The 23,271-nt window shown below is 37.4% G+C and overlaps 1 protein-coding gene and 1 pseudogene across 1 annotated transcript; both read right to left on the reverse strand.

Annotated features, from left to right (window-relative positions):
* Window positions 1–527: 527 nt before the first annotated feature.
* LOC150068769 (vomeronasal type-2 receptor 116-like) lies at window positions 528–10,741 on the reverse strand. The gene is made up of 6 exons (XM_090329063.1): window positions 10,652–10,741; window positions 8,375–8,683; window positions 6,622–7,428; window positions 5,490–5,717; window positions 4,180–4,303; window positions 528–1,441 (listed from the first exon to the last, which is right to left on the reverse strand). Exons 1-6 carry the CDS (start codon window positions 10,739–10,741, stop codon window positions 528–530), a joined length of 2,472 nt encoding a protein of 823 aa, XP_090185189.1.
* Window positions 10,742–12,260: 1,519 nt separating this feature from the next.
* Window positions 12,261–13,167, reverse strand: LOC150068770 (cAMP-regulated phosphoprotein 19 pseudogene; annotated as a pseudogene).
* Window positions 13,168–23,271: the final 10,104 nt, after the last annotated feature.

Consider the following 23,271-nt stretch of genomic DNA (forward strand, 5'->3'; position numbering starts at 1 on the left):
GAGGAGGAGGAGGGAGAGACAGACAGTGGTAAAGAGAAAGAGAGGTCCAGACTGACAAATAGAGATAGGCCACACAATCAACCCTCAGGTTTAATACAATAGGCAAACCTTTGACTAGAAATAAAGAAGTATTGAACAAAACTATCCCTAAAGGTTCATATTAAAAGGTAAAACTTCCTAAAGAGGAAAATGTTAAGGAAATGTATTAGAAGTCTGTGCAGTGTGCAGAATGGAGGCTGTTGTACTTGAATATTTAGAAAAATGATACAGAAAGAAAACACTGAAAACTAAAGAGAGGAAAAGTGTATTAAGTGCAGGTTAAATGGGAGGAATCAAAACTATATGAAAATATTCGAAATTAAATAGTGATCACCACCACATTTAACTAAAACTGCTAGAAAACAACAACAGATTCTTACTCAGTGAAATAAATATTCCATAATACAAACTGACAAAGGAAACATTCTGTATAATTGCCCCACACATGCTACACACAAATCAAGCATATGAGTTCAATCATAAGAAAGCTAATGTCTACTACTATGTCTTTTATCCCTGAAACCATGCAGAGACATTTTATTGGGCATTAACATGATGATGTAACACTTTGGGGCAAAAATGCATCCCAGGAGGCCTGCCCCAGAGACCAAGATGGAGAAGACCTCCACAGCCACCATCACCTTCCCCTTGGCACTGTGGTAGACAGGCAGGAAGGTGAGCCACACACTGCAGAACACCAGCATGCTGAAGGTCAGGAACTTGGCCTCATTGAAGGTGTCAGGCAGGTTCCTGGCCAGAAAAGCCACCGTGAAGCTGGCCAGGGCCAGGGAGCCCAGGTAGCCCAGGACACAGTAGAAGGCAGTGAGGGAGCCCTTGTTGCACAGGATGATGATGTGGCCATGTTCAGAGTGTGCATCTGTGTCCACAAAGGGAGGAGAGCTTCCCAGCCAGAGGCCACACAGACTCACCTGGATGAGGGTGCAGATGGGGATGAGGAGGTTAGGAGCCCCAGACACTAGCAGCCACCTCATCCTTCTCCCTGGACAAGTGGCCTTGAAGGCCAGGACCACAGTCACCGTTTTGGCCAACACTGTGGAGACAGCCACCGTGAACACAACTCCAAATGTGATCTGCTGCAGGATGCAGGTGAGTGTGTTGGGACGGCCGATAAAGAGCAAGGAACAGAGGAAACAGAAGATGAGGGAGATGAGCAGGATGTAGCTGAGAGCCCGGTTATTGGCCTTGACAATGGCAGTGTCTTGGTGTTTCACAAATAATCCCAGCACAGCAGCAGTGAGCATAGAGAAGCAAAGAGCCATGCAGGCCAGAGCCATGCCCAAGGGATCTCCAAAAGCCAGGAAACTTTGTGCTCTCAGGAGGCACTCGTCCCTCTGCGTGTTGGCATACTGATGATCTGGACAATTCACACAGTGGTCCATATCTGTGAGAAGTATAATCTACCATTAACCAATATTGTGAACTTATTTTTCTTTTGTACTTAATTTATTTTTATTTATTTTTCATTGTAGTTTTATTTTTGTGGGCATACATAGAGGGATTATGTTTACATTTGCCAGGTAGTGGGTACATTAGTTCTTGAATATTTATATTCCTTCTTATGTTTTTGTCTTCCTTTCTTTCCCCCTAATCATCTTGTTTTCCCACTTTACTTTCCTATTTCAAATAAAAAAATAATTGATACACATTATATTAATTAACAAAGTGAGGTACAGTAACCACATTTGATTAACCATAAGGGGAAAAAAAGAATAAAGAAATAACTGCACATAGTACATTAAGAAAAATTGTGAGTTTTCCCCCCAAATATGTATGAAAGTATGGCAGCATTGACTAACATAAATACATTTTAGTTTCTTTTCTAAACCTTAAATATCTCTTATTTCTATATTCTTCCTTATTCTAGTTTTTTGTTCTACTTTTTTCCTTTATTCACTATTACTTGTAATGCCAATGTGCCTTTTAGACATCATAATCTCCTTACAAATGTTTTCTACAAACTTTTCTCACACATTTTTACAGATTGGACTCTGTGCTGTTCTGCAAACTAATTAAAAACTTTAAACAACACAGCTTACATGTCTCTGTAACATTAATTTTAACCCTGTGGCACATACTTATTACATTTTTCTGCCCAACTCTTTTCTGAAGTCGTGAAGCAGAAAAACCACTTATGGACACTCTAAGTCATGTCCACATCTTAAACTGAATCCACATTTCTGTGTACTTTCTATATGGCATGAAGCAGAATCAATACCAAATGCATCAAAGTCCTTTAGGCAAAAGCTGATACCCTGAAAACTTTACAAGAAGGAATAGGAGATACATTAGGGATCCTTGGCCCCGGTTTAAAGTTTCTTAATGTATGCCTAGAAACACAAAAGACTTGACAAGAGACCTCTCTGAAGAAGAAACAAAAATGGCCTATAGACACATGAAGAAATGCTCCACATCTCTGGCCATAAAAGAAATGCAAGTCAAAACAACTTTGAGATTCCACCTCACTCCAGTTAGAATGGCCATGATCAAGAAATCTAATAACTACAGATGCTGGTGGAGATGTGGCCAGGAGGGATCCCTACTACACTGTTTTTTTTTTCCTTATTGTTATATTGACACAAAATATGTAGTATACGTTGACAAGTATTAGATATCCATAGACATATAACAAAAAAGTTTGTTTTTGTCATTCATTTAGATTTTTCTTTATTATGGCTATCAAAACCTTTTGTTCAAATGAACGATGGCATTATATATGTCATGATGTAAAGAAAATATTTAGGTAAATTTGTTTAATAATGAATCTGGTAATTAATAATATTTATTTTTTCATATATTTTTTACTGTAATTAATAGAAGGGTTACATGATATATGCCAGATAGAAGGTACATTAATTCACATACATTGATACCGTTTCACATGTCTTGATCCCCATTTACACTGTTGGTGGAGTGGAAACTCGTTCAACTAGTATGGAAAGCAGTATGGCAGTTCCTCAAAAAACTAAACATAGATCTCTCCTATGACCCAGCAATGCCACTCCTTGGCGTTTGACCAAATGTACAGAAACAAGGACATACTGAATTTACTAGCACAATGATGTTCATTGCAGCATAGCTAAGATTTGGAACAAACCCAGATGCCCCTCAGAAGATGATTGGATCAACAAAATGTGGTATTTATACACAGTGGAATTTTATGCTGCCATCAGAAAGAACGACATCACCCCATTTGTAAGGAAATGGAAAGACTTGGGAAAAAATCCTATTAAGTGAAGTAAGCCAGACTCAAAGGAACATAGGCTCAATGGTTTCCCTCATTTGTAATAATTAGTACACATCTAGGACTCTCCTAGCAGGTGATTACAACAGCTTAAAACCTAGATATATCAGGTCATATAGGATGAGTCTTAATGAATGGACTCTAGGACATGGAAGCAAGAGATTTATTTTGTGTAATTGTTGTTCTTAATGTACTATGTTATTTCTCTTCTCTTTTTTGCCATTATGGTTAATCTCATATTGTTACTGTATCTGACTTTGTTACCTGGCATATTGTATAGACATTTATTTGTTTATTTGAAATAGGAAAGGGGAGTATTGGAAAATAAGATGATTGGGAGAGGTTGAGGGGAGAGATATGGGGCCAAAAGCATGAGAAGTAATGCATCTACTACTTGATGAATGTAACTGTAACCCCCTTATGCATTATTCCGACAATAAAAAAGAAGTAATGTACTTACTACTTGACCAATGTACCTATAATCACTTCCTATATCACTCTGACAATATTAAATAAAGAATTAAAAAGATACACATTTTGTATATAGACAATGTTACTTTTAATATGAACACTGTCCTTATAAGATCTTGGTTTCATTTTATGTTTAACTTTACACTTTTCTTACCCATTAGAAATAAGAAGCATTTCTGGACATAAGTTTTCCTGCAACAGACTAGAAAATATTACTAAAATATGTAATTCAAGATAATGTTGTATCATATTTCAAATAGCAATAGAACCACTTATCAATATTGAATTATTAACAGAGAGAAAGAAAAGAGGCTGTGCAATCATAATGTACAAATTTTGCATTGACTTGGTTGGACTGAGGAAAACTAGGGAGAAATGCATCATTTTTTCATAAGCTGTGGATTTACCTGTCTCATTAGCAATCTCATTTCGTGGGCAAGGGGTACAATCAAAGCAACAGGCAGCCTTTCCCTCCTGAGGAGATTTCCTGAATCCAAGACCACAACTCTCACTGCAGACAGAGTGAGGAGTCTGGGGAAAATCGGGGTTTGTCAGTAACTGTGCAGGATTACAGAGCTAACATTCCAAAGATCTAATGTTAGAAAGAATTGGATTAGTAAACTTAATGTTTTTATGTAGGTAGGTGCAGTCATTAATTGAATTCTGTTATAGATTACATATCCCACAATTACCATAGGCTTATGTATTACAACCTTGATTTTTAGCCTATTGAAATATTGAACAGTGTGGTCATTTTAAAAGGTGGAAACTAATGGTGAGGAAATAAGTCCTAGTGCAAAGCCCTCTGGGATTTTCTTGTACTCCTGTCATTATCTGTCTTCACAACTCATCTGTGAAATGGAGAAGAGCAAGGGGGAATTTGTCCTTTTCATAGCATTTTGAGACCCCCCCAGACCCATTATATCTTCCTCTTAGTTTTCCAGTGGCCATGAAGTGAGCACCTTCTCTGATCTGCCTTTCATGTTTCCTGTCCCCGAAGGTGCCTAAGTCAGAGTCAACTAAGCATAGAAGGGAACAAAGTAAACCTTTCAAGCACCTAAAGGGATCCTTGGGTACTTGATCACAGTGTAGGAAACCTCCTGGAAAGATGTAATTAATATTTTATGGCAATACTCTAAATCAGTATTTAGCAATACATTTAATTTTTCATTGCTAATTCTGGAGTTGAACTTCAATGTCTGGGTAGTGGACTTCAGCTTTTTTTTTCCCCTTAAAGTTAGCACTCTACTGCTTGAGTCACAACTCTACTTCCAGATAATTTTGTTGATTCATTGGAGATAAGAGACTTACACACTTGCAGGGCCCAGTAGCTCATGCCTGCAATCCTAGCTACTTTGGTGTCTGAGACTGAGGATCGTGGTTCAGAACCAGCCTGGGCAATAAAGTACGCGAGATTCTTATCTCCAATTAATGACTAGTAAACTGGAAGTGGTGCTGTGGTTCAAGGAATAGGGTGGTAGCCTTGAGCTGAAGAGTTCAGGGACAGTGCCCAGGCCCAGAGTTCAAGCCCCACCACCAGGAAAAGAAAAGAGAGACAGACTAGTACACTTCTCTGTTTTGCCTAGCCTTAAACAATGCTATGCAGCTCTCACCTCTCTGAGTAACTAGGGAGATAGGAGAAAGTTGCTGGGACTCAGCCAAGTTTAAATTTAAGGGTAGATGTTTGTCTAAAATCATTATGATTAGATCAACTCACCTCTGTGGTTCCGATGGCCCACTCTAATATATCTTCAGATAAAGACAGTTGATTACCATGCAGAGCATATGGAGAAAACATTCCTACTTTCACTACATGTTCAAGACCTTCTGGAAAATTCCAGATGTTAAAAATATCATATTCTGGCTCTAATTTCCTTTTCTCATCCAAAATCACTTGATCTCCTACAGGATTGTAAAATTGGATGGTCTTCAGGAAAGGGTGCAGCTAATAGAGAGAAAAACATCATGATAAAGAACATTACAAAATTAGCACATAAAATCTAAACTAAGAAAGTCTTCTGATTGCACTTAATTTCTGATTTAGAATTCAAGGATTACTCAGATACCAGTATTCCAGAAGGAAATATATGGACATATCTCTCTGAATTCTTGTCAATCATAAAGGGTATGTAAGGCTTTCTTTGAAGAGAAACCAGTCCCAGCTACAGATTGTCACAACCACTACTAAAGTGATACTGCTAAATTGTTAATACCAAAGTTGAATGCAACTGGATGACATGAAAAGTATGTATAATGCTGTTCCACAGGTCATCCTTTGCTAGTACTGACCAGACATCTAAGGAAAAGCTGAATTTACAGTTTTGAAAACATTAGTTATGACTATGTAGACAATATTTGTAAGTAAACAAATTTAAAACCTGTGTGTGGCTGACTCACACTTCTAGTCCTAGGTTTTCAGGAGGTTGAGATATGAGAGTTGCAGTTCAAACTGCCCAGGTACACATTATCTGTGTAAAGTACTGAGAAAAAGTCAGAGGTAGTACTGTGACTCAAGGGATAGAGTCCTGAGCACAAAGAGTCCCAGAGACAGCACCCAGGGCATAACTTCTCACCCAAGGACCAGCAAAATAAAGGGAAATTGATACAGATATAGAATACATTTTATCCTTTGTAGAAGCCATTTACTTCATAGGAGAGGAAATAATCACACACACACACACACACACACACACACACACACACACACACACAGTACGTCACAGATATTTAAACAAGATAATTTCCTGGGATGTGGAAAAATATCTCAAATATTTAATTTCACCACATGAGACGCAATCTAGGCTGTTTCTTTGCTCATATTGGTGTGCCTTGTAACATAGACAAATTACCTGTGCAGCAAAAGACACTGTTCCTTCTCGATTTCCAATTGTTTGAATTTCTGTTTGGTGAAGAAGCATCTCATGGAGAGCCTGGGCCACTGCATACACAATGTTGTAGATAGTGTAACTGTCTGCAGACATGGTCATGTCAAACATGTACGTCGGCAACAAATCCAAGGAGGCGTCATGAGGACAATTGTCCCATGTCACACATTCAGACTCAGAAGCTGAACAATTAAAAGAGAGAAACCACAGCTTGGCAAGGAAAAAGTCTTCAGGGTATTTGGAAGGGTTAGCTGCCTTGACAAAATCTGTGAATCCAGAAACATCTGCATGATGGTGGGAAAAAATGAGAGGCACATGCAATGAGCCTAGCATGAAATATCTCTTTCTTATGGTTAAACCCCATGGTGAGTTCATGATACAAACTTTGCCTTTTATTAAAAGTTGCTCAATACATATCATTAAAGATAGTAGGGACTCATTATCACCGTATATGATCAGAACATTTGCTGAAGATTTATTTATTTCATTATATACTGCCATTAATCTGTATATTTGTGACAAGCCTTGGGTTAAGATCAGAAGCTCATAGGCCACACAAACTCTGTTCTTGATCATCTCTTCTTTCAGTTCAGAAAGAATCCACAAACCATTCTCATCTTGTGAGGTCAGCAGCCCCACCCAGTTCCAGCTGAAGTGAAGCAGTAAGGAGACCATGGCGGCAGCTATTGATGTGTCCTTCTTGGACATCTGATAGAGAGCAGGAAACTTCTCATGGTCACTCAGGGCATCATCAAAAGGCCCAAAGGTGAGCTAAAGGGAAAGAAAATTGTATGCTTTATAAATGAAAAGATTGCCATCCATCACAGTCTCAGTCTTGTAGTATTATGAACCAGTTGAAATACCTGGGAGGTAATTTTTATTCTGTTTTTAAAAACATTGAATTCATTTTTAAAAGTTGTGTAAAATATATCAACTTATTCCTAAACTGCCTCTTGATCTTTTGCATTGTTGCATCAACTCCTCCCATGTACATCAACCTCACCCACTCCCTGAGTTTCCTAATTCAATTTTTCACATATGTACATTGACTTTTATGCTGTTTTTCCCATGCATCCATTCCTTGTTCCTCTGAAATTTTCCCTTAACATCTACCCTTTTCAGGTATGCTTCAGCTTTGTGGTGTACATTTTTGAGGAATGTCTGTAGATCAGTAACGGGGCTCTATGAAGTTCTACCACATGTATGTTACCGTATGCAAAATAATATTTGTATTCATGTGTGTATGTGTGTGTATGCATCTGCATTCCTATACATGTATACAACTCAGGTCCTCATACACTTGCTTGGCTTTTTCCATCAAGAATGGTGTTCTACCCTTTCAGCTAGACATTCTCTTCTTGCCTTCTGCTATTTAATTGGAGATAAGATTCATGAGTAACTAAGATTGCCCCGGTGTGCCACCTGTACCATGCTCAACATATCTACAGATTTGAAAGTCATTTTCTATTGCTATATTTGTGTCGAAAAATTTTTCTGATAAAGTTTGAAACAAGAAATAATCCCTTTGCCTGAGTAATTTTTCCATCCTGTTTTATAGATAGTAGTAATATACAGATCCCAATATGTTTGAGTACTTGCTTGTTGATATCACAAAATTTTATAGGTTCATAAATCCATTCTTTTCCTATCATTCTAACACACAAAATGGCATCAAATGTGATATTTATTTATATCCATCCACCCATCCCATGTTCACCTGTGGAAATCTGTAGAGTTCCGTCACTGTTCCAATCTCAGCAGATGTTATTCCTAATGAGCCTGTAAGTGCTGCTATAGACTTTCTGTCTCTCATACAGGAGTAGTTTGGGAATGTGTACTTCCCAAAGAGCCAAATGAAGGGATTCTTTAATACTGTCCAAGCTCCAAAGTGAACACCATAGACATCAAATCCCAGAGTCAAGTTATGTAAAAGATCAGGGTTTTTGTTGATCTCCTCAACAGCAAAAGCCAAGGCCAAAACCAACTGATAGTTCTTGAAGATAAACCTGCATAATGAACGCAGATACTGAGGAGGAGCATTTCAAAACTCATGACTTTGATAAATATTTGCTTCTTTGCCAATGAATACGCTAGAACATTCCCCTCATTTGGGATGGAATGAGAGTGTAGTGTATTATACTGGTATATAGGATCAGGTACAGACCCTACATATGTCTTGAATGAGATTCAGAAACTTATTTAAGCTGAGAGAGAGCTTGCTTTTCCTTACTACAAGCACCAAATAAAAAGCCATTGTCCATTAAATATTGACTAGGATTTCAGAAGATATCCAACATACCGGTACCTTTATCTTAGGAAAAGTAGCTTGACCTGTGGAAAAACAAATCCTTCATTTTAAGTCAACAAGTATGTCTTATGTATAATTTGGCAAATCAGGCTAAGTAACCAGTGTTCGACTTAAGAACAACTTTCAGAAACAAAATTTCATGTGAGGGAGATTCTGTAGCAAGATCTGCTCAAAGACCCAACATCTTGAACAACTGTTATAGCAATATCAACTAGAAGAAGAGGTCAACCACCAGTTCCAGACTGTTACTCATATTTCTGTAACAAAACTACCGGGATGCATCCAAGTCAAAGGACCTCATTATGGAAAGGGAGCCTCTAACTTGGAAAATGAAGAAAGCATTGTGAGCAAGCTACACACTGGAATCTCAGTGCCCATGTCAACATGGTAAAGAGTAGTGACAACTACTTTCTTCCCAATATATTTTAGTTAGACACCGAAAAACAACAAATAGTAGGGATTAAAGATGATCAAAGTACCTTTCTTTCTTTCTTTCTTTCTTTCTTTCTTTCTTTCTTTCTTTCTTTCTTTCTTTCTTTGTTTCTTTCCTTCCTTCCTTCCTTCCTTCCTTCCTTCCTTCCTTCCTTCCTTCCTTCCTTCCTTCCTTCCTTCCTTCTTTCTTTATGTTTTTCTTTCTTGCTTTCTTGCTTGCTTGCTTGCTTTCTCTCTTAATTTCTTTCTATCAAGGTTGTGCAAATGTGATTGTATGTGTGTAAGAGCATTCTAAAGAAATTAATATAAAGAAATCAATCCACATTTAAAAAATGTAACAATGAAGACATGATGGAAATACAAATGTTCAACATATAATGTAGGCATTTGAGAAATTACCACCATGGAATCCTATCATGTGAGTGATATCTTCAAAACTGAAGAAAATAGTGAGCTTAAGGAAAGGCTGATTGAACATTCAATTATAGAGGAGTAAACTGGAAGCAAGTGTGAAGATGTGTGAAGAAAAGATTTGTCAAAAGGTTAGTACAGTTGAGGCTAAATAAAAGGACCTCCAGGATATAGAAACAAGAGACATATATGGTGTGACTGTTGTTCCTAATGTACTATATTATTCTTCATCTCTTTTGTTGTCCCTTGGTTATCTCATATTGTTACAATATCTTACTTTGTTATCTGATATATATATATGTGTTTATTTGTTTATTTGAAATAGGATAGGGAAGGGGGGAAAACTAGATGAGGTGAGGAGGTGGGGAGAGGAAAATGGGGACAAAAACATGGGGAAGGGTAGCAATATTAGTGAAGTAATGCACCTTCTATCTGATTAATACAATGTAACACTTCTATTAAGTACAATAAAATATATTTTACAAAAGGTTACTATAGTATTAAAAAACAAATATTAGTATATGACCAATTCAGGAAATGGTAGAGAATGTCAAAAATTTAAAATGCTTGTTCTAGGATCGGCGGAAGACGGCGGCGGTTCAGTGTGAGTTTGTCTTTCTGAGCTCTCGCCAAGATGCCAGTTCTAGCATCATAGGGGAAAGCTCATACCCAAAGATCCAGCCTAAGTAAGTGTTAGCACCACAGAGATCTCAGTCAGAGAGAAAACAGGCAGAAAACCGGAGCAAGAAGACAGCATGGAGCAGAGCCAGCCGCTCGGAGCCACCACAGAGACAAAGCCTCCCTCCTGAACCTAAGCAGACATTGCTTCTCGGCAGTACAGACCTGCTGGCTCCAGGCTCCAGACAGAGCCACACAGAGCATGAGCAAGCCCAGAACCATCACCCGGCTGAGGCATGGGCCTGCCAGCTTCATGGAACCAACAATTTGTGAGTACCTCCATGGAGAAGCTTCCACTTCTGCTCTCAGAACGGCATTGGGAAGGAATCCCCTCCCCAACCAGCCGAGAGCAGCACCATCTTGACTGCTGGCAAAGACTTGGTGGAGCCTGAGAAGTGGTGCTGGCAGTGCCATCAATCAAAAGGGCAAAGGTTTTCCCAGAGGCAGCTTGGCTGCCCTAGTGGAAGTCCCCCCCCCCCAGGCGGGTCCGTGCTCCTGGTAAACAAAGCTGCTTGTGACTCCTCCAGCTTTTTTTTTTTTCTGCCCAATCAAGCAAACTGTTCAGAAAAAACTCAAAGCCAAATCACAAGAGAAAAAGACTTTTTGAAGGGTTTGGATCCTAAATTTAGTGGAGACACAAGTTTCCTAGCCTGTCCTCCGCATCCCAAAAAACAAACTGAAGAATAACGTTTCCTTTTTTTTCTTCTTCTTTTTTCTCTTTTTTTTCTACCCTTTTTCATTAGCATTTTTGTGTTTCTTTTTTTTTGGCCATTTTTACCTGCACCTTTTTTTTTTAATGTTATGATTCTTTCCTTTTTTTCCCCCCGCTTTCCTTCTGACATTGTGGTCATTCCTGGAAACATGGTGACAGCACTGGGTACAGACTGGATACAAATGATATTTATATCGATATAGTCACCTGCTTTTTAATCTGTTGGTTCTTAACCCTAGTATTTCTTGGCTAAGAACTCAAAATTGTGTGGGATCTTCCCCCACCTTTTTTCTTTTTCTTTTTTTTATTTTTACTTTTTAAAATTTTTATCAGTGAACTCTCCTAGGTATACCTTCCTCTTTTCTCTATATATTCTTCTTATTACTCTTATTTTCATAAGTTTTATCTTATTTTTTCTAAATTTTGTACTCAACTATTTTACCTTTCTATCACCTTAGGTCAGTTATCTTTATGCTATTCCTTTTCTTCATTACTATATTAATCTTACACTCCTACATTACTCTTTTCTTACCTTCCCTCTTGTCTTTCATACTATTTTTCTATCTCTGGTCCTCTGTTCATCCTCCAACTTTTATAATGCATAGATCTATAGTTGGTGGTTGTTGAGCAATACTGTATATCTAGGTGTTCAATTATACTGTAGGTCCAGAGGGACTTAAATACAATAGAGAGTGGATTGAGGGGTTTATTTTTTTGGTCATAAAATGGTGATAGGTGGTGGTATTGGATTTGCCTGTATGTGCACAAAAAGAGAGAGAGAGAGAGTGATAATACCAACCTAAAATTGTGAAGATCTCTTGCCTAGCCAGCAAAAGAGCTCTAGGTTGGTTATATCTTTTTTTTAAAGGTTGTGTAAAACTATTGTATTTACAAAAATGGCACAAAAGTGAATGCAACAGTCACTGCACATGCGCGCTTCATTCACATCTTCCACAATGAAAGGGTTGTAACACCACAAAACCAGGGACAAGCTTCACCAAGCACTGAAGCCACAAAAGTTACACTGGAATGGGCAAATATTGCCCAAGGGAGCGTCTACTGTGAACGCTGAGATAGGGTGAAGGCCATTCAAGTTTAAGCATAATTATTCCAATTAACTGGAGCCCCGTCAATTTGTGTTTGAGTTATGTGACTTTTCTTCCAACTTGTGGTCTTAAACTTCCATTTTACAAAATCCAGGAGGAAAATACAAAAGAAATCAACACAACAGAGGTCATATTAAACAGTAGTTAGTGTACGAAGCAATAATTAAGATGAAGAAAGAAAGCCAGAACACTAAAATGGTACAACTTGCTTTGTTACTTGTTGGAACCAGTCCTGTATTAGATGTTAGGTAATATATACAATTATTTTCAAGTAGATTACTTATATTGCTCTAACATGTCTTTTTCATCAGTGCACTGTTAAGCTAATCAAAACCTCTACACAGGAATAGTCCCTTACAATAGCAGCACACACTACCGCTACCTGCAAAGCTGTCAGTCTCAAAAGACTTAGTGAATAAAAGGAAACAGAAGTGGGCAAGTAACATATTAAGGAGAAAGAATGGGAACTAGAAGATTCATGCAGTTCAGCTCTTTTAATCAGCCAGCCAGCTTGCTAGCGATGAGGGAAGGTTTCCGCTGAGGAAGGTCCTGTGGAGTGGGAATGTGGTCCCTAGTGACCTCTGTCTTGTCCAGGGCTGCAGTGGGCAGTTGCTTGTTTTTCATCTTTGCTCTAGCCATGTTGTAATCTCCAGAATCAAAATATTTTTGCCCTTTCTGCAATCGTTTCATTAAAAAATCTGAACCTCCAGGCTTTTGTCCCAGGTGAGGATATCTTGCTTTTAATTTTGCTTCTTCAGCTTTCTCTGGTCTAGTCACTTTATCTTCCATTTCCTTCTGCTCCTCCGCCGAGGCTGCCTCAGGGACTTCCGTGGATATGATGCTCCCTCTAACCCCATTCCTCCACCTCGGCGACATCTCTAGGTTGGTTATATCTTAAAAACTGTAATCTTGTGCAGTATTAATCTTGCTTCCATTTTCAAATGGGCAGAACAAGAAACTCAAGAAAAATGGCAAATCAAGGAATAACATCTCCCACCCAATATAAACAGGCCATGGAATAGTCAATAGCAAAACTAGAGGAGAGTCCTCTAAATGCTATACAAATGCAATTGATAAACATGATTAATGAAAAGTTTGAAAACACATAGAAAGAGATACATGAGGAAGCCATATCTAAATGAGATGAAACCATAAAGAAGGTGATATGTGAACGTGATGAAGCCTTATAGGAGGCCATAATAAAGGATTTACAAAGAGAAATGGGTGAATTCATAGAATCCACAACCAAAAAGCTGACAGAACTCCAACAAATCTCCAAGGATAGTAAAGCTGTTGACCTAACCACTCAAATGGAAATCAAGGAGTTAAAGAAGTCCATACATGATCTAAAACAAGAGATGCAAGGCATCAAAAATGAGCAATTAGAAGGAAGGGAGAGGAAGAATAAAGTAGAAAGCTTTGATAGCAGGTTAGACTATGCAGAAGAGAGAATTTCCAGGGTTGAAGGTAATCTAGCTGTTTTGGAGAAAGAACAGACAATGAGTTAAACCAAATGAAGGAAATAGGAGAGAACGCTAGAGGAGGTCCAAAATACAATTAGGAAACCTAACTTAAGGCTAATTGGTATTGAAGAAGGCCTGGAGAAAGCTGTCAATGATAATGGAAATATACTTCAGGGAATCATCTCAGAGAACTTCCCAAATAGCCAGAAGGGCAGGCCCATCCAGATACAAGAAGCTTTTAGAACCCCAAACAGACCTGACCAGAAAAGGACATCCCACCACCACATTATAATCTGTACAGGATCAATAGCGACCAAAGAAAGGATCCTAAAAGCAGCCAGGGAGAAGAGAACAATCACCTACAAAGGAAAATCAATGAGAATAACCAATTTCTCAGCACAGATCATGCAAGCAAGAAGAGATTCGAAGGATATATGTCATGCCCTTAAGACAAATAACTACCAACCAAGAATACTGTGCCCAGCTAAGCTCTCATTCATAACTGAGGGAAAAATAAAAACCTTCCATTCCAAGAACAAGTGGCAACAATATGTAGCAACCAAACCAGCATTACAGAAAATTCTACACATTGAAAAACCAACACAAATGATACGTACAAAGAAATGACATCTAAAAGTCATACCAGCTAAGTACTGCAAGAACTGTCAAGCCACAGGCCCTAATAAAATCTTTTAAAAATGGCAGGAACTAGTAAATATTTTTCAATCCTAATTCTCATTATCAATGGACTTAACTCTCCAAAAAACAGCATAGACTGTCTAGTTGGATCAAAAAGCAAGATCCATCGTTCTGCTGTCTTCAAGAGACATATCTTGCCCCAAAAGACAGTTTTTGAAAGTGAGAGGTTGGAATAAAGTTTATCAACATGACAGCCCCCATAAACAGGCTAGAGTTGCCATCCTCACATCAGGTACAATAGACTTCAAACTAAAATTAGTGAGAAAAGACAAAGAAGGATATTACATATTAATAATGGGCTCTCTCTTCCAGGAGGACATAACCATCCTAAATATCTACATACCTAATCCCAGAGACTGAAATTTAATTAACCGAACTTTACTTTCACTAAAACCACACATAGATCGAAACACAGTGATTGCAGGAGACTTGAACACACCACTCTCACCTATATACAGATCAACCAGGCAAAAACTCAACAGAGAAATTTTAGAACTGAACAACTGTTTAGACCAACTAGTTATAACAAACTTCTGCTAATTATTTCACCCAGCACATCACAATATATGTTTTTTTCAGCAACACATGGAACATTTTCCAAAATAGACCACATTTTAGGGCATAAAGTAAACCTGTGCAGATTCAGAAACACTAAAATTATTCCCTGCATTCTCTCAGACCACAAAGGCATCAAATTGGAACTGAACACCAATCACCACTAACAAAACCCTACAACTCATGGAGATTGAACAACACATTGTTGAATCACCAATGGGTCATCGAGGAGATCAAAACAGAAATACAAGAGTTTATGAAATTTAACAAAAAGGAGCACACAAAATACCAGCTCCCTTGGGACATGGCAAAGGCAGTACTCAGAGGAAAATTTATAGCTCTGAGTGCCTACAATAAAAAATTGGAAAAATCGCAAACCAACAATTTAATGTCGTACCCCAAGCTTTTGGAAAAAGAGCAACAAACCAACCCTAATCCCAGTAGAAGGAAGCTAAATTATTAAAATCAAAGCAGAATTAACTGATTTGGAATCCAAAAAAACTATAGAAATAATCAATAAAACACGGAGTTGGTTCTTTGAAAAAATTAACAAAATTGACAGACCCTTAGCAAATCTTACCAAAAAAAGAAGGGAGCACACCCAAATAAACAAAATCACAGATGAGAATGGTAATATCACAATAGAAATTACCAAGATCCAGAGCATCATGAGGGAATACTTTTCAAACCTTTATGCCAACAAATTTAAGAATCTAGAAGAAATGGATGAATTTATAGCCAATATTAACATACCTACACTGAACCAAGAAGACCTAATCCAACTAAATAGACATATTTCAAGCACAGAAATAGAAATAGTAATAACAGACCTTCCATCCAAGAAAAGCCCAGGACCAGATGGGTTCACAGCGGAATTCTATAAGATCTTCAAAGCAGAGCTCACACAAATACTCCTCAAGCTCTTCAACGAAATTGAAAACGAAGGCTCTTTGCCAAACTCATTCTACGAAGCCAGTATAACCCTCATCCCCAAACCAGACAGAGATTCATCAAAGAAAGTGAAGTAAAGACCCATTTCTTTCATAAATATTAATGCAAAACTTCTCAAGAAAATACTGGCTAATTGTCTTCAGCAACTCAACAAAAATATACTATGATCAAATAGGATTCATCACAGGGATGCAAAACTGGTACAACATAGGCAAATCAATTAATATAATCAACACATCAACAGGAAGAAGAAAAGAGTCATGATTGTCTCAATAGATACATAAGAGGCATTTGTCAAGATCCAACTCCTCTTTGTGCTAAAAGCTCTGGAGAAACTAGGAATCAATGGAACAATTCCTTAGTACAATAAAGGCTGTGTATGACAAACCCACAGCTAGCATTATACTTAATGGCAAAAACCTAAAGCCATTCCCTCTAATATCAGGAATGAGACAAAGATGCCCATTCTCTCCACTCCTCTTTAACATAGTATTAGAATTCCTAGCTAGAGCAATAAGGCAAGAAGCAATCATAAAGGGAATCCCTATAGGGATCCAAGAGGAGTGAAAATTTCCCTCTTTGCAGAGGACTTGATTCCTTATTTAAAGAACCCTATAGACTCCACTCCCAAGCTGCTTGAGCTGATTCAAAACTTTGGAAAGGTAGCAGGGTATAAAATTAACCCTCAAATATCAACTGCCTTACTCTATGCCAGTAATGAGTGGAGTGAGGCAACAAACAGGAAAGCAACTCCTTTGGCAATAGTTTCAAAGAAAATAAAGTACCTAGGAATTAACTTAAGTAAGAATGTAAAGGACATATATATATATATATATATATTGCAATTAATAGAATGGTTACATTATATTCACCAGATGGAAGGTGCATTACTTCACATACATTGATACCTTTGTAAAGGACCTTTTTGATGAAAACTTTTAAACCCTGAAAAAGGAAATTAAAGCAGAACTGAGGAAATGGAAAAACCTCCCATGCTCCTGGATTGGAAGAATTAACACCGTGAAAATGGCAATCTTGCCAAGAGCTATCTACAAATTAAACTCAATGCCCATCAATATCCCAATGTCATTCTTTAAAGAAATAGAAGAGGAATCCACAATTTCATATGGAATAATAAAAGACTACGTATAACAAAAACAATTCTTAGCAGAAAGAACAGCGCAGGAGAATTTCAATACCAAACCTTAGACTCTATTACAGAACTATAGCGACCGAAACAGCTTGGTATTGGCACAAGAATAGGCATGCAAACCAATGGAATAGAACTGAGGACCCAGATCAATGTATGTGAATTAATGCACCTTGTATCTGGCAAATATCGTGTAACCCTTCTATTAATTACAATAAAAAATATATGAAAAGAAAGAACTGAGGACCCAGATATTAACCCACAGATCTATGGCCACTTAATCTTTGATAAGGGAGCCCAAAAAATAGAATGGAAGAAAGACAGCCTCTTCAACAATTGATGCTGGCAGAACTGGTTAAGCACCTGCGGAAAACTAAAGTTGGATCCTTCTTTGTCACGCTGCACCAGGATTAACTCCAAATGGATCAAAGACCTCGAGGTAAAAGCAGATACACTGACAAATTAGAGAAAGTCTGGATAAGTAGGACTGCATTGAACTGCAGATCTTCTGTATGGCAAAGGACATAGCTAACACATTAACTAGAAACCTACAGAGTGGGAGAAGTTATTCACTAACCATACAACAGACAAAGGCCTCATATCTAAAATATATCAACAGCTGAGAAAATTGAACCACTCCAAAACTAATCTCCAAAAAAATAACCATCCCATTAAAAGATGGGCCAAAGACTTAAAGTCTTCTCTGAAGAAGAAATAAAAATGGCCTATAGACACATGAAGAAATGCTCGACATTTCTGGCCATAAAAGAAATGCAAATCAAAACAACTCTAAGATTCCACCTCACTCCAGTTAGAATGGCCAGGATCAAGAAATCTAATAACAACAGATGCTGGAGGGGATGTGACCAGGAGGGATCACTACTACATTGTTGGTGGGAGTGCAAATTCGTTCAACCACTATGGAAAGCAGTATGGCAGTTCCTCAAAAGACTAAACATAGATCCCCCCTATAACCCATCAATTTCACTACCTGGCATTTACCCAATTGTCCAGAAACAAGGGCATACTAAATCCACTAGCACAATGATGTTCATTGCAGCACTATTTACCATAGCAAAGATATGGAACCCACTCAGATGCCTCTCAGTTGATGAGTGGATCAACAAGATGTGGTATTTATACACAATGGAATTCTTTGCTGCTGTCAGAAAGAATGACATTGCCCCATTTGTAAGAAATGGAAAGACTTAGAAACAATCATATTAAGTGAAGTAAACCAAACTCAAAGGAACATAGGCTCCATATTTCCCTCATTCGTCATAATCAGTAGAAACCTTGGGCCCTCCTAGAAGAGATTTACAATAGAATAAAACCTAGATACATAAGGCCATATAGGATTACCCTAAATGAAGGGACCTCCAGGCTATAGAAACAAAAGCCATATAATGAGTGATTTTTGTCCTTAATGCACTATGCTATGTCTCATCTCTTTTGCTGTCCCCTGGTTATCTCATATTGTTACAGTATTTCACCTGGTTACCTGATTTATTATATATATATATGTATATATATATATACACATATTTGGCTATTTGAGGTTGGATAGGGAAGGGAGGAAAACAAGATGGGGGGGTAGGGGGAGGGAAATGTGGACCAAGACATGAGAAAGGGTATCAATCTATATGAAGTCATGCACCTTCTATTTGGTGAATATAATGGAACCCTTCTATTAATTACAATAAAAGTACATGAAAAACAAACAAAACCAACAAAAACAATAAAAGATATATGATGTAAAAATCTATATTAATAAATTTGTTAATAAAAAGTAAATAAAAATAAAATGCTTGTTCTAATAAATAATGATAGAATTTAACTTCTTTATGTAAAGGATATAATGTAAGATACCTGATGAAGAAAGATGAATCATATTTTGACTCTGACCTGTACCCAAAGCTGTCATGATTGAGCTTTCATAAGTGAAATATATAGAGAGATGATTCTGTTGAGTAGAGGAAAAATGGAACCGACAACACATGGGTGTCCCATTTATTTCTAACACCTGACTCCTTAGTAGAGTTCATGGCAATCAGGAGACCAGGGCAGAAGATCTTTCCATTTCTGAGGATAAATATTATGCAAAATTTCAAACAAGAGTTTTGTACCTAGCAAAGGTAGTCTTTAGAAGTGAAGGAGGGAAAGAGATGTTCCAGAAAAGCACAGTTAATAGAGTATATCTCCACCAGCTCTTCACTACAAAAAGCACTAAAGTAAGTCCTTTGGACCTAAAGATATTACCACTAAGGAACCAGAAAAATAAACATGTATGTGTACCCTGTATCTGGTCAAATCTCACTGCAACAATAGTAGAGTTAAACAATATAAATCATCACAAATATACTCAATCTCATGGAAACAGAATGCTTCTTTGCTGAGCAATTAGTGGGTCATTGAGGAGAATAAAAAGGAATTTTATTTGCTTCTATCATTCAACATAAATGAAGACACAAGTGCCTACTCCTTTGGGATGCAGCAAAGGCAGAGGGAAATTTATATCAATAAGTGCTTCTATCAACAAATTAGAACAATCTCAAATCAATGCCCTATTGATGCACCTCAAGATTTTAGAAAAAGAGCAATAAGACACACAAAAGCCAGGAAACAGATAGAAATTATTTAAATTAGAGCAAAATTAAAAGAATTAGAGACTAAAACAAAAACCATCCAGAGAATCTGCAAAATGAAAAGGTCAGTTTTGAAAAAAAAAAGGTAGGCCCTTAGAAAAGTTAACTAAGAAAAAAAGGCAGCCACCCAAATCAATAAACTTCCATATGAAATGCGAATAATAACCATAGACTCAAGCAAAACTCAAGAATATTAAAAGGGAATACTTCATAAGCATCTGTGGCAACAAATATGATATGCTAATCTGACAGAGAAGAGTATATTACTTGAGAAGATAAAAAGACCCAAACTGAGTCAGGGTGGCATAAATCAACTAATTGGACGGAGCACAAACAATGACATCAAACTGGCAATAACAGACGTCTCTTCCAGGGAAGCTCAGGATCTGATGGCTTCAAAGCCAGACTCTTTAAAACCTTTCAGGGAGAATTATGATCAAATATTTCTCAAACTTTTTTTGTGAAATAGAAAGGGAGGAAGGACTACCAAATTCTTTCTATTAAGCTAGTAATGCAGGTACTTCAAACAGAGAAGGACATATTGAGAAAAAGAGAATGTTGGAACTATTTCCCTTATGAACATTGATGCACCACTTCTCATCAAAATACTGGCAAGTGGAACCCAATAACCAATGGAGAAAATCGTGCACTAGGATCAAATGGCATTCATTCCAGGAATGCTAAGCATAAAAGTCAATTAACACATTTCAACTCATCAACAGAAGCATGAGAATGACATGATCATGTGTGTAGACACAGAAAAATGTTTTGACGAGATGCAGATTTGTGATAAAAGTTCTGGAGAAGGTAATAATCCATGGCCCAATCCCTAATACAATGAAGGCTGTATATGTCAAACCTAAAGCCAGAATTATGTTTAATAGTGAAAGTCTGAAGTCATCTCCCCCCAAATCAGCAACATGATCAGGATGTCCACTCTCCATTTCTCTTCAGCATAGTACCGAATTCCTAGCAAGAGCAGTTGGCAAGGGGAAAATCTTTTAGGGGATTTAAGTAGGGATGGAACATTTAAACCTCTCTCTCTCTTTTATTTATTCATTTTTTAAAAAGATAATGTGATCCTGTACCTAAATAGCCCCCAAATCTCCTCCTGAAAGCTACTAGAGTTGATTCAGAACTGTGTGAAAAGAGTCAGCTAAGAAATCGACCTATACTAATATTAATAAGAAGAGCAAGACTGAAATGAGAAAAGCAAGTCCATTTGCAATGGCCTCTTTAGGCTAGGATTTAGTCAAAGAGGTAAAGGACCTCTACATAGAAAACTTACAAAAAATAAGAAACAGGACATTGAAGAAACTTAAGAAGTTCGAAAGATACTTTGTTCTCTTGGACAGAAAGAATTAGCATTGTGAAAACAGCAATACTGCCTAAAGAAATTTATAAATTCAATGCACTATCCATTAAATCCCAACAATTTCTTCAGAGGTTGAGAAAGTCATCTAAAAATTAATAGAGAATTACAAAAGACCAGAACTAGTAAATGCAATTCTAAACAGGTGGAAGAGAGTTGGAGGTATGACAATAACAAACTTAGAATCCTATTACAGAGTCATAGTAATGAAAAGAGAATGTACTGTCCCCAAAATAGGCCTAGGTCCAAGGAAATAAATCCATAGACCTTTAGCCATCTAATATTCAGATAAAGACCTAAAAATAAATGCCAAAAATAAGTTAGCTGATTCAACAAATGCCAGTGGCCAAATTGTACATCCATGTGCAGAAAACTGCCCTGATTCTCCAACACCCTCTTGTACCACCTCAATTCAAAATGGATCAAAGACCTCTCTGTAAAGTCAGAGACTTGAAACTTTTACAGGAAGGCTAGAGGAAATACTATGGCTTCTGAGAATGGATAAACAATTTCTGAGGAAATATCCAGAGCCAGAAATATCAAAAATGTTGATAAATGTGACATAAAAGTTTCTAAATTGCAAAACGTATAGTTAACAAGAGAGACTTTGATCCGCTATCCTTCAGAGTAAGGCTCTTATCCAAAATATACACAGAGTTCAAAATAGTCAGTCCCTCAAAGAAAAGAATCAACAACCCAAGTAATAAATGAACTGATGACTTAAAGACAGAATTCTAAGACAAAGAAATAAGAATGACCAATAGACATATGAAAAAAATGTTCAATATTTCTGGCCATAAAGAACTGCAAGTCAAAGCAACAGAGTGATTGTGCCTCACCCCAGTTTGAATGGTCACTATCAAGAAAACAATAATAAATGCTGGCAAGGATGTGGCCAAAGGAAAAAATCTATGACACTGTGGTGGGAGTGTAAATTTGTTCAGCCAGTCTGGAAAGCTATAGGAGGGATCCCCAAAACACAAAGATCAAGCTACCCTTTGACCCAGAAACTCCTTTTCTGGGCACATATCCAATAAGATATCAACAAGGATACACGAATGCGGCCACCACAACCACCTTTATTTACTATAACTGAATTATAGCCTCAGACCAGATGCCTCTCAATGGACGAATTAATCAAGAAATGGTGGTATATAAACACAAGGGAATTTTGTTCATCCATTAGAAACAATGACATTGAACCATTCATAAAGAGATGAAAGGTCTTGGAGAGGATTATGTTAAGTGAAGTAAGCCAGACTCAGAGAAGCGCACATTGCATGATTTCACTCCTTAATGGAGACTAGAACGTGCCTATGAATGTTGCAACAAGCACAATGCTTGTGACCCAAGCAATTCTAAATGAATTAACTGAAGTGTAATCGAATCTAAGGTGACCAGGTAGTATAATTACATAGAAAGAGAAACCCAAAGTCTAACAAAACGAGGAGCAGGAATACCGGCAGGAGGTGGTGGAACAAATACAGAGGAATAGAAGTATGAATGTGGAATGTCATTAAAATAGAGGAAAGAATTCATTGCAACTGCCACCCAATTGGGAAAAATAAGGGAAGGGTTGGGTAGAAGGGGTGAGAGGCATATTGAAGGCATGACACAGATCAAGATGCATCCTAAATTGCTCTGTTAAATGGACAAAAATCAAGACATAGGTAAAGGGTAGAAAATTGAAGGAGGGGTATTGTAGCAGTAGAGTTCATAAACTTCTTCATGTAAAATTACCTAAGAAAATAGAATTTAAATAATGTATTGAACTTCTTGGTAAGGGTGAGTACATGAGGGAGCTGTGGATGTGCTAGCATTGTCATTGTGTGAGACAAATTGTACACATATTTTTTGCAGATGGAAAATTAGTGTATTTAGTAATAACCATAGGAAACATAAATGTATTATTCATCATTACAAAGGATGGGAAGAATGCAATGCAGTTGTAGTTTTCATTTGTATTTCTTGAATATTTTATCTTAAAATAGCAAAGGAAAAGAGGTCATTACAGTATTTCTGCACATTCACTTACAGATTGGATTATAGCTCTCTACTAAATGTATTATCCCTTTTTCTTTCATTCTCAACATCCTGGATTGCTATCATTCCAAAAAAGCTTGTTGTAATCC

Source organism: Megascapheus bottae, chromosome 1 (assembly GCF_031878675.1).
Source record: "Megascapheus bottae isolate mThoBot1 chromosome 1, mThoBot2.hap1, whole genome shotgun sequence".
Taxonomy (NCBI): Eukaryota; Metazoa; Chordata; class Mammalia; order Rodentia; family Geomyidae; genus Megascapheus; species Megascapheus bottae.

Bases quoted from the DNA above. Each gene is read 5' to 3' on its own strand.
- LOC150068769 (XM_090329063.1), bottom strand. From the start codon at position 10,741: ATGAAGCTGGCAGGCCCATGCCTCAGCCGGGTGATGGTTCTGGGCTTG. The intron at 7,429-8,374 runs GTGAACATGGGA...CTTTCCCTTTAG, and splicing joins AACTCTACAGATTTCCACAG to CTCACCTTTGGGCCTTTTGA. The intron at 5,718-6,621 runs GTAATTTGTCTA...TCTCTCTATTAG, and splicing joins CAGTGTCTTTTGCTGCACAG to CTGCACCCTTTCCTGAAGAC.